This window comes from Gordionus sp. m RMFG-2023, unplaced genomic scaffold, assembly GCF_954871325.1.
Source record: "Gordionus sp. m RMFG-2023 unplaced genomic scaffold, tfGorSpeb1-WG-v2 contig_154, whole genome shotgun sequence".
NCBI classification, from domain to species: domain Eukaryota; kingdom Metazoa; phylum Nematomorpha; class Gordioida; order Chordodea; family Parachordodidae; genus Gordionus; species Gordionus sp. m RMFG-2023.
The window spans coordinates 11132-23467 of record NW_027050866.1 but is presented as its reverse complement, the minus strand read 5'-3'; the positions used below and the strand labels follow the sequence as shown (position 1 = coordinate 23467).

Genomic DNA, 12336 nt, shown 5'->3' with positions numbered 1-12336 from the left:
TTAATAATATAAATAACTACTTTATTACTGAAGTATATAATATGCGCGAAAATTATATTTTTAAATTTATGCTTTATATTAACATAATATAAAACTAAAGATTATGTAAATAAAATATATAATATATGGCAAAAGATTTATAAAAATATAAGAAAGCGCGATTTAAGATTGCAATTTAATTAAATTAGAATTATCTAAAAAAACATATACATCCATATTTCGATCATAAAGGGAAGTAAGATTTTGTATTAAAATATTTAATTGAATATATTTACGATTTTTACGATTAACATTCAACCCGCTATTAATCTGAATTAATTTAATCTCAGAAGCGTGTTGATGTCTTTTTAAAATGTTAATTAAAGAATAAATGTTAGGATGGGCACATAACGTTTTTCTTTTGATGCTATGATGATAGCCCTCTAAATGGTTATTTGTTCTAGGACCATTGACTTGATATCTAAATTATAAATTTATTTTGTATATATACATTAATTTTTTAAATACCTAGTCCATATGCTATGGGGAAATAAAGCATTAATGGAAAGCCATGTCAGATCCATATATTGCATAAAATTTAATAGCAGAGGATTTTCAACTGACATGGCAAGACACGATGATCGTACTCGGGAGATATCTTCCTCACGGCAAAAGGGTAAGGTAGTCATACGTCTGACTACTTTGTGAACAGTAGAATTGTCCCTATATTCTACTGTTAAGCCTAATTCCTGACATTTCGCCATATGGCTTGCGAAAAATGGAAGAAACAGCCTATAAAAACTTATAATAAATTTACGTAATAAATTAACCTTTAATCACCATATTAGGAAAAACAAATCCTAGAGCTGATATTGCAGCCGCCTCAAAATCAGTCTGCCCGTATCTAGGATTAAATATGATATTATTCTCGGCGCAGCACCTTAGAATAATTTGAAATAAATCTATATAGGTGGCTCTTGTTTTGTCGGGAAGGAGGGCATATACAATAGGTATCATTGTCTCCTGATACAAGACGTGAATTGTATACAACTGGTAATATAGTCGTGGTACAACGTAAAATGTACCATCCATATATATGGTATCATTATCACACGTTTCTATGAGCTTTAACATGCTACATGTCCCAAATACCAATAGTTTATTATTATTATTATCATCATTATTAATTAAAAATATATCACCCCTATTTGTGGTGATATATTCGGACAATAAAACTATGCTATCTACGGATTGTGGCAAATATGGCCTATTTTTTTGTAATAATCGATCGATGGTACTTTTTAACGAAATAAATGAGGTCATCGCCTCCGGATAGAAATTTATATTTGGGGTTTCCAAAAATCTTTTATTTATGGCTTTCTCATAAATATTATGCCTTGTTTCTAAAGGATTTTCGGCAACTATATCCTCTAGAACCTCATGAGTTCTTAACTTTTCAAAAATATCAATTTCATTTTGATGTTCATGCAATCCAGAAGTAATGTATATAACATCGAATTTGCATGAAGCCTTGCAGCCAACTTTCCTGCAACGATAATGTATTTTATTATCTTTTGATAATCCTGTCGATACAAATAATCTTGAAAAAAAAGAAGCGGTTTTCCTTTTTGAGATTTTACAAACCGGGGATCTTAATAAATAGAAAAATTATATATTAATAAGGGCTCAAACATTAAAGGAAAAATCAGACAAAACAAGATACTTTAAAAAAAATTCGAGCAAATAAATAACTTATCATTTAAAGATATGTTAAAATTTTTTAAAATTATTTCAAGGTCATGCCTAAAAACAATTTAAAAAATCTCTATGCTATATTAATATATAGGGTTATAATATTATGTGACAATATGTATTTAATTAAAGCCATTTATAAATATATTTTTACCATTTATATTTTGATGTAAATCCATTAATACATGGACCACTTCTAAAGGCAGATCCGTATTACCTATAAATATATTTTAGATATTGTAAATTAATGTATAAGATACTTTCAATGCCAACATTTATATCTTGATAAGTTCCTGAATTACCTAGATTTGAAATAAAGGTTTGATAGGCTCTGGCAAAGCCAGAGGTAGTTTGAGGGGCTATTGAAACTTGGGCTAATAATTTTAAGTTAATTTTAATAAAAGTATATTAAAAATACCTTGATGTGTAATAGCTGCAACTGAACTTAAAGGTGGAGGGGCTAATGCTAATGCTAAATCTTTAAATCAATGTTAAAATTATTGTAAGGATATATATATATATATATACATACCTTGATTTGCATTGGAAATTTGAGGGGGTATTGAAACTTGGGCTAATAATTTTAAGTTAATTTTAATAAAAGTATATTAAAAATACCTTGATGTGTAATAGCTGCAACTGAACTTAAAGGTGGAGGGGCTAATGCTAATGCTAAATCTTTAAATCAATGTTAAAATTATTGTAAGGATATATATATATATATATAAATACCTTGATTTGCATTGGAAATTTGAGGGGCTATTGAAACTTGGGCTAATAATTTTAAGTTAATTTTAATAAAAGTATATCATAAATACCTTGATGTGTAATGGCTAGGCCAACTGAACTTGAAGGTGGAGGGGCTAATGCTAAATCTTTAAATCAATGTTAAAATTATTGTAAGGATACCTTGATTTGCATTAGGAGTTATGGCTGCTACCAAGTTTTGACATTCTAAAGAATGTTGGATGGTGATAATTAAATCGAGACCAATCATTAATTTGGCTCTACCACCACATCTTTTGCGACAAGTAAGGTAAACGGCCTTTTTACCACTTGTATGGGCCAAATATTCATGCCCTTAGTAGCATATATAGTCCTTTTTCTTCTGTTTGCAGAAAACAAAAAAAAATGGTTTATTACTTTTATTTCAAGTTGTTTATATTTAAGATAATTTTTAAGATTATCAGCTACAGTTGGAATCATATCAAAAATATGGCGGCCATTTTTGTGAATATTCTTCTGAGTATTATTGTGATTATTCTCATTTTTCGCTATTTTGATGCTCGCTATTTAGGTCTCTTACCTTCGGTACGAAAGAGCGAAAAGCAAAAGAGCTAAAAAAATATAATATTTAAATATAAATAGAAATTGCTAAATGGTAATTAATATTTATATTAATACAAGAACAGTATATACTAAAAATAAATTGCAGATAATTTACAATATTTTGGCAAAGAGACAGCACAAATATATTATATATATCTTTGATATAATATTAATTATATCAAATATCATAATAAAAATTTTAATCAATATATAAAAATGAATCTATTTTTTTGCATAATAAAGTATAAATTGAATTAAAATAAATTTGATAACTCATTAAATTTTATAATAAATTAAATAGCTTTTATTTTGTAATCTAATACAATATATATTAAGTTATTTATATGAAATTTTAATGAATACAATCAAACATCTATAAAATATTTGAAGTATATCTTTAAGCTCAGAAACAGAAGAATTAACAATACCATGGCTCAAATGAAATATAATGTGAACGATCCTGTTCAAAATTTATGGTTTTAAGACTGTTGTATTTCATTATTAAATTATGATGAATATTATAAATGATACCTAAAGTAAAGATCCTTAAATATTATATATTATTTACATCACTATAAAATATATAATATCTTATCTAATTTATTTATTTATTTTTAGTGTAATTATTTGAAAATTCCCTAATATTTTTTTAATAACATTGAGTAAGATAACCATAAAATCTATTTTTTGTGAACCAAAGGAAATGTTGAACTCTTAGTCGACTTTTTAGTTTATAGAATAAGCATAGAGTTGGGGAGGTCCTACGGAAAAAGAATCTAGATACAGATATAGATTCTTGATGAAAAAAGGAATTTTAGAATCTTTTTCAAAATGTCAAAAAGATACAAGATAAAGATACAAAAGGATCTTGTATCTTAGATACAAAATTGTATCTTAGATACAAAAGGATCTTGTATCTTAGATTATTTGCGGTACTGCCCAACTTTGAATAAGCAATATATTACTTTCTCATTAAATTAAATTTTATTTACCTAATATTTAAAAAGATATATCCTGAAATAAAATTAGTTCATAAGTTTTAACTTACCTATTTTCCGATATTGTTACAATTATAATAATAACCATAAATCCTATTTTATAGTTGGATTTCTTAACTCTATCATATAATAGTCGTCTTTCTAACTATTCAAAAGTCTGACTTTTAAAACTTATTCTATTATTTATGTGGCACGCTAATAATAATTTTAGGGAATCATTTATTATTAATATCATATATAAAATTTTAATCTTTTGTAAACTCTTTTAAAAATAATACATTTCGATCGCGATTATAATAATTAAACATTTGTATTGCGATATATAAATATGACTATTAAAAATGAAAAGGAGGTTTAATGCATGTTAACTATATAAATAAAATATCAGTGACGAAACAATGATAAAGTTTATATAACAAAAATATAATAACTATAAATTTTGAAATTGACGTATACCACTTCAGGCAAACCTGACTATAAATATTTGGATTAATAATAATGTTATCCTTTATTGACATTATAAAACAATTTAGTTAGATAATAGAAGAAAAATTACTGTGATTTGATTTTTTTGAATTTAAAGATATTTTATCTAAATATTCCATAACTTCTTTAATCTTCATAGTTACTTGAATTAACTAACAATATTTTTGGGAATCAATATTAAAATAATTTACATTATGTTTAAAAATCTATAAAATTAACTATAAATACATTTAAAATATTAAATAAACTTATAATATATTTAAAAATTTTTTAAATTAACTTACTTAGAAATTTTGGGAATCAATATTAAAATAACTTACATTATATTTAAAATATAAAATTAACTAAAATATATTTAAAATTTTAAATAAACTTATAATATATTTAAAATTTTTTTAAATTAACTTATTTAGTGAAGAGAACAAGAATTATGGTGAGCGTAAGTAAAAATATATTTTATTATTATCATCTTTTTATCTTCGTACACACACTATATATATATTATCTGAAAATATAAATTAGAATACATATAATCAAAACGAAAAACAAAAAGTAATAATAGGTAAGGTTATAAAAATTAGATTACAAATATAAATTTCTAAACGAAAAACAAAAAGTAATAATAGGTAAGGTTACAAAAATTAGATTATAAATATTATAAATTTTGAATATATAACATTTAGAAATTTTGGGAATCAATATATAAATAACTTACATTATATTTAAAATATAAAATTAACTATAATTATATTTAAAATATAAAATTAACTATAAATATATTTAAAATATTAAATAAACTTATAATATATTTAAAAATTTTTTAAATTAACTTATCCTGAATTCATAGTGGCGCGATTGCGATTGCGATTTAGACGCGATAAATACAAAATACAGTAAATATGATATCGCATTTATAGTTACCGATCGCGCGATTTGATACGCGAAAGCAAATCGCTGCGATTTTTTCAAAACACAAATTATTTTGTGTTTCGCGAGATTTTGAAATAGTGCTTCGTTAAATACAGATTTTGATGAATATAGCTCAAAATATTTGATTTTGCGCTACTTTTAAATTTAGCGCTAATTTTTTATTAATTGAAATGCATTCAATGACAACCTTTTTTGATGATATAAAACCAAAGGATCAAATTAAAATTATGATTTAAATTTTTTTTTTTTTAGAAAATAAATAAATTAGCTTTTACGAATCTATCTATATATATAATCCTCAAAAAATGTCAATCAAATTTAGCCAATAGTTTTCTTTTTAATATTATTTGTCCAATCTAAATGATTATAGCAGTCACAGTCACAACTGTGACATTATATAGTCAATTATTTTACCTGATAATAGTCAATTATAATTTTGTTAATATATTATGTAATATTCAACTTCTTTATTAATTATTGGACGTTTGTCCTACTTAAATAGCGAGTAATTCTTAATAATATTTAATTAATATTAACAAATTCGGAAGTATTTAAGTTATGTTAAATTGTAGTTTTAATCTCCATGATATTTAGCGCCATCTATAATATTATATTTTATTTTAAATAGCATTATATTTCTAAGTTGAAATGTAAATATTTGGTCTTAATTGATATCAAATATATTGTTCTTTCTATATATCTATAATTTATCTATCTACCTATCATAGCAATTTTAAGCCAATTTAGATCATATTAGCAAAATGGATTTAATCTCCTATAAATCATGGAAAGCATTTCAGAAGTATTTTGAGGCAATAGGCAGGAAGGAACATTAGTATGAAAAAATTTTTTGCAGATAATCCTACAAGAGCTAAGGAATTCAAATCTATAATATATATATTCAATAAAAATCATCATAGCTTAAACATATCAAACACGCATTCATAAACCAAATCGAACCGCCATTTTCAAAAAAAGAATTTCAATACAAAAAACAATTACAAAACATATAATAATATAATAATTACAATAATTGATATTTTTTTTAACAGACACAACATCGAGCAAAACCTTCAATCATCAGTAAATAATTATATTTTTTAACAGACACCACATCGAGCAAAACCATATACTTTCAATTTACACATCTTAATCTTGAAGATACTGAAAATCAAGAACAAGTTGAACATTACTGTGGGCCATTAAAATCTATTTTATTATTTTTTTTTAGATTCCTACACAAGATACCATTCAACAAAACCAAACAATGGAACGTTTTATACTACCAAAATCTAAAGAAGGCATTATTGCTTCAACAAGAGTAAATTTTATATTTTTAAGATGTGATTCCGAAATATATATTTATTAGGTGAGGGGCAATTCTAATATTTTCCATTATTTTTTATAAATATGTTTATGAAGTATATATTTAGTAATTTTATTTTATGTCCACAATAATAAATATTTTAAACTAAACTTATTTTTATAAAATTGAGTAATTCTTATATTTTTAAATTTTAATAATAAATCAACATAAGGAGAAAGCTAGAAAGAGACAGGCACTTTGTCGTATCAACAAAAGGAACGAACAAAGTCTTATTCCTACAACATCCAACCATCTTGAAGATACTGGAAATAAACAATTTGCTTCAACATCCAATCATTTTGAAGATACTGAAAATCAAGAACAAGTTGAACTAAAAATTAGATTGCAAATCTTTTATTGCTGATAAGTTTCAGCAGATAGAGGAATTATTATAATTGCCTTCCAAAAATTAAAAATACTGTGGGCCATTAAAATCTATTTTATTATTTTTTTTAGATTCCTACACATGATACCATTCAACAAAACCAAACAATGGAACGTTTCATACCACCAAAATCTAAAGAAGGCATTATTGCTTCAACAAGATTAAATTTTATATTTTTTTTAATTTGTATTGTATGTTAGCTGATCAGATTTTTCCTATCTTATAAGATGTGATTCCGAAATATATATTTATTAGGTGAGGGGCTATTCTAATATTTTAAATTATTTTTTATAAATATGTTTATGAAGTATATATTTAGTAATTTTATTTTATGTCCACAATAATAAATATTTTAAACTAAACTTATTTTTATAAAATTGAGTAATTCTTATATTTTTAAATTTTAATAATAAAACAACATAAGGAGAAAGCTAGAAAGAGACAGGCACTTTGTCGTATCAAGAAAAGGAACGAACAAAGTCTTATTCCTACAACATCCAACCATCTTGAAGATACTGGAAATAAACAATTTGCTTCAACATCTAATCATCTTGAAGATACTGAAAATCAAGAACAAGTTGAACTAAAAATTAGATTGCAAATCTTATATTGCTGATAAGTTTCAGCAGATAAAGGAATTATTATAATTGCCTTCCAAAAATTAAAAATACTGTGGGCCATTAAAATCTATTTTATTATTTTTTTTAGATTCCTACACATGATACCATTCAACAAAACCAAACAATGGAACGTTTCATACCACCAAAATCTAAAGAAGGCATTATTGCTTCAACAAGAGTAAATTTTATATTTTTTTTAATTTGTATTGTATGTTAGCTGATCAGATTTTTCCTATCTTATAAGATGTGATTCCGAAATATATATTTATTAGGTGAGGGGCTATTCTAATATTTTCCATTATTTTTTATAAATATGTTTATGAAGTATATATTTAGTAATTTTATTTTATGTCCACAATAATAAATATTTTAAACTAAACTTATTTTTATAAAATTGAGTAATTCTTATATTTTTAAATTTTAATAATAAATCAACATAAGGAGAAAACTAGAAAGAGACAGGCACTTTGTCGTATCAACAAAAGGAACGAACAAAGTCTTATTCCTACAACATCCAACCATCTTGAAGATACTGGAAATAAACAATTTGCTTCAACATCTAATCATCTTGAAGATACTGAAAATCAAGAACAAGTTGAACTAAAAATTAGATTGCAAATCTTATATTGCTGATAAGTTTCAGCAGATAAAGGAATTATTATAATTGCCTTCCAAAAATTAAAAATACTGTGGGCCATTAAAATCTATTTTATTATTTTTTTTAGATTCCTACACATGATACCATTCAACAAAACCAAACAATGGAACGTTTCATACCACCAAAATCTAAAGAAGGCATTATTGCTTCAACAAGAGTAAATTTTATATTTTTTTTAATTTGTATTGTATGTTAGCTGATCAGATTTTTCCTATCTTATAAGATGTGATTCCGAAATATATATTTATTAGGTGAGGGGCTATTCTAATATTTTCCATTATTTTTTATAAATATGTTTATGAAGTATATATTTAGTAATTTTATTTTATGTCCACAATAATAAATATTTTAAACTAAACTTATTTTTATAAAATTGAGTAATTCTTATATTTTTAAATTTTAATAATAAATCAACATAAGGAGAAAGCTAGAAAGAGACAGGCACTTTGTCGTATCAAGAAAAGGAACGAACAAAGTCTTATTCCTACAACATCCAACCATCTTGAAGATACTGGAAATAAACAATTTGCTTCAACATCCAATCATTTTGAAGATACTGAAAATCAAGAACAAGTTGAACTAAAAATTAGATTGCAAATCTTATATTGCTGATAAGTTTCAGCAGATAGAGGAATTATTATAATTGCCTTCCAAAAATTAAAAATACTGTGGGCCATTAAAATCTATTTTATTATTTTTTTTAGATTCCTACACATGATACCATTCAACAAAACCAAACAATGGAACGTTTCATACCACCAAAATCTAAAGAAGGCATTATTGCTTCAACAAGAGTAAATTTTATATTTTTTTTAATTTGTATTGTATGTTAGCTGATCAGATTTTTCCTATCTTATAAGATGTGATTCCGAAATATATATTTATTAGGTGAGGGGCTATTCTAATATTTTCCATTATTTTTTATAAATATGTTTATGAAGTATATATTTAGTAATTTTATTTTATGTCCACAATAATAAATATTTTAAACTAAACTTATTTTTATAAAATTGAGTAATTCTTATATTTTTAAATTTTAATAATAAATCAACATAAGGAGAAAGCTAGAAAGAGACAGGCACTTTGTCGTATCAAGAAAAGGAACGAACAAAGTCTTATTCCTACAACATCCAACCATCTTGAAGATACTGGAAATAAACAATTTGCTTCAACATCCAATCATCTTGAAGATACTGAAAATCAAGAACAAGTTGAACATTACTGTGGGCCATTAAAATCTATTTTATTATTTTTTTTAGATTCCTACACAAGATACCTTTGGTGCAATATCTAAGTATAATTTTTTCAGTGATCCTATATCAATAAAAACAAATCAAGTTAAAAATTTTAATTTATGACAATAAATAAATTTATTTAAATTAGATTCCACGGATCATATTGCCGAAATGTGCCATTCAACGGACTCTTAATCTACCCAAATCAATAAAAACAAACGAAGTTAAAAAATTTAATTTATGTTATCAAATAGATTTTTTTTAAATTAGATTCCACGATATATATTACCGAAATGTACCATTCAGCATAATCTTAATCTACCAAAATCAATCAAAATAAACCAAGTTAAAAATTTTAATTTATCTTAATAAATTAATTTTTTTAAATTAAATTCCACGAATCATATTACCAAAATGTATCATTCATTCAACAGAATCTTAATCTACCCAAATCAATAAAAACAAACGAAGTTAAAAATTTTAATTTATAACATCATCTTCAAAAACGAAACCACCTTGAGCAAAGAAAAGAGAACTTCTTCACCATCGCTACCAACAACAGTAAATTCTATTTTATAATTTCAATTTACACGTTTTTTTTCAGGTTATTTACGGCAAACTACGAGCAAGGAAATTACAACATCATTTTCAAAAACGAAACCAACTTGAGCAAAGAAAAGAGAACTTCTTCACCATCGCTAAACCATCTTCCTCACCAACAACAGTATATTCTATTTAATTTCAATTTACATGTTTTATTTCAGGTTATTTACGGCAAACTACGAGCAAGGAAATCACAACATCATCTTCAAAAACGAAACCACCTTGAGCAAAGAAAAGAGAACTTCTTCACCATCGCTAAATCATCTTCCTCACCAACAACAGTATATTCTATTTTATAATTTCAATTTACACGTTTTATTTCAGGTTATTTACGGCAAACTACGAACAAGGAAATCACAACATCATTTTCAAAAACGAAACCACCTTGAGCAAAGAAAAGAGAACTTCTTCACCATCGCTAAACCATCTTCCTCACCAACAACAGTATATTCTATTTAATTTCAATTTACACGTTTTATTTCAGGTTATTTACGACAAACTACGAGCAAGGAAATCACAACAACATCTTCAAAAACGAAACCACCTTGAGCAAAGAAAAGAGATTGAAATCTCCTTTTTTAGGTAAAATTTTCTATATTATAAAATTTATTATATTATATTTTTTATATGGCTACAAATGCATATGTGTTGTAACCCGATAATCATCAACTCTTGAAGTATAAATATTTATTATATTTTCTTATAATTCATATCTTTGTCTCTTTTTTTCTATTTCTTCCTTCTTATTTTCATTCTTTTTTTCATTTCTTTGCTCCCCTAAAATCCATCTCCTACCTTCACGCGGTGGGGAGTGAACAGTAATTCTGACTAACAGGAGCTCTGGTAAATAATGTTAGTATTTAGGGTACTAATAAGAGATATTGTTTCATTTTTGTAATTTAAAATATAAATTTCGAAATCACATCTCATAAAAAGGAAAATGTCTGATTCATCCATCATCAAATAAAGGTAAAATATATTATTCATCAATCATTGAATAAAAAATACAATTCCTCTCTCTTAGTCCTAATGCGTTGGAATTGGCCTGAAGGAGGAGGGGGAGGGGTAAAAAGAATTATCGTAAAAGAACGAATAAAATTCTCACCCCCGTCATTTTTGACGGGTTATCAACTAGTGTTTATATAATAAGCATAATCATTTGTATAAATGATATGATAAACAAGAATAAAATCTGAGAATTATTAGCCAAGCAGTATAGTATGCCTGGTTATAATTTTCCATACATATTATATTTATAATTTTTTTTTGGTTCATCTCTGGAAAAATCTGAGAGATTGTTTTATAAAAGAGAGGCAAAAGCTAAAAAGACTGAAAAGTGGGTCAGAGGGTGGTCATCACATCTCATGGCCATTCTATCAGGATATGCTATTCCTGGTAGAAACCTTAACACCTTTATCACAGAAATCCTCTTTAGATATAGAGGAATGTACTACTAAATATGCAAATGATATATTAATGAAATAACGACATGAATGATAGCATTTTAATTGATAAAATATAGTTATTATTTAGGCGATCTCATTGATAGTGAGAATATAACAGATGATATATTTATTCCCAAAGATTCTGCAGCACTAAATCTTAGTAATGATTCTGGTAATTAATAATATCAAATTTATATTATCTTTTATATAGAATCTATGTCCTGTGTTGGGTCACCTAGTTCAAATGTCCTAAGAGAAAGAACAATGATATGGGTAATTTATATTTTTTGATTTATTGATAAATTTCTATTCCGCATTCAAATGCTTCATCCGAGAGAATATTCAGTTTAATGAATACTGCTTGGAGAAAAGAACGCAATCGATTACATTTATCAACATTGGAAGCGGAACTTATGGTGAAACAAAATTTTAATTATTCATGTAAAAAGTTTTCAGCCTATCTCCACAGTGCTGATGGGAAATCTTTATTACCTCTTTTAAAATCATCTATAAAATATAATAATTAATATTATGCGATATTTATAACATG

The 12336-nt window shown here is 25.4% G+C and overlaps 1 protein-coding gene and 1 long non-coding RNA gene across 2 annotated transcripts; both read right to left on the bottom strand.

The window, feature by feature from the left end:
• Positions 1-223: 223 nt before the first annotated feature.
• LOC135930626 (uncharacterized) lies at positions 224-1417 on the bottom strand. The gene is made up of 3 exons (XR_010572830.1): positions 810-1417; positions 508-771; positions 224-460 (listed from the first exon to the last, which is right to left on the bottom strand). It is a non-coding gene; the product is annotated as an uncharacterized LOC135930626 (long non-coding RNA).
• A 10-nt stretch (positions 1418-1427) lies between these two features.
• Positions 1428-2982, bottom strand: LOC135930625 (uncharacterized). Its single transcript, XM_065467449.1, has 9 exons — positions 2641-2982; positions 2550-2606; positions 2464-2505; positions 2350-2409; positions 2264-2305; positions 2150-2209; positions 1992-2105; positions 1886-1948; positions 1428-1630 (listed from the first exon to the last, which is right to left on the bottom strand). Exons 1-9 carry the CDS (start codon positions 2726-2728, stop codon positions 1428-1430), a joined length of 729 nt encoding a protein of 242 aa, XP_065323521.1. The 5' UTR covers positions 2729-2982.
• Positions 2983-12336: the final 9354 nt, after the last annotated feature.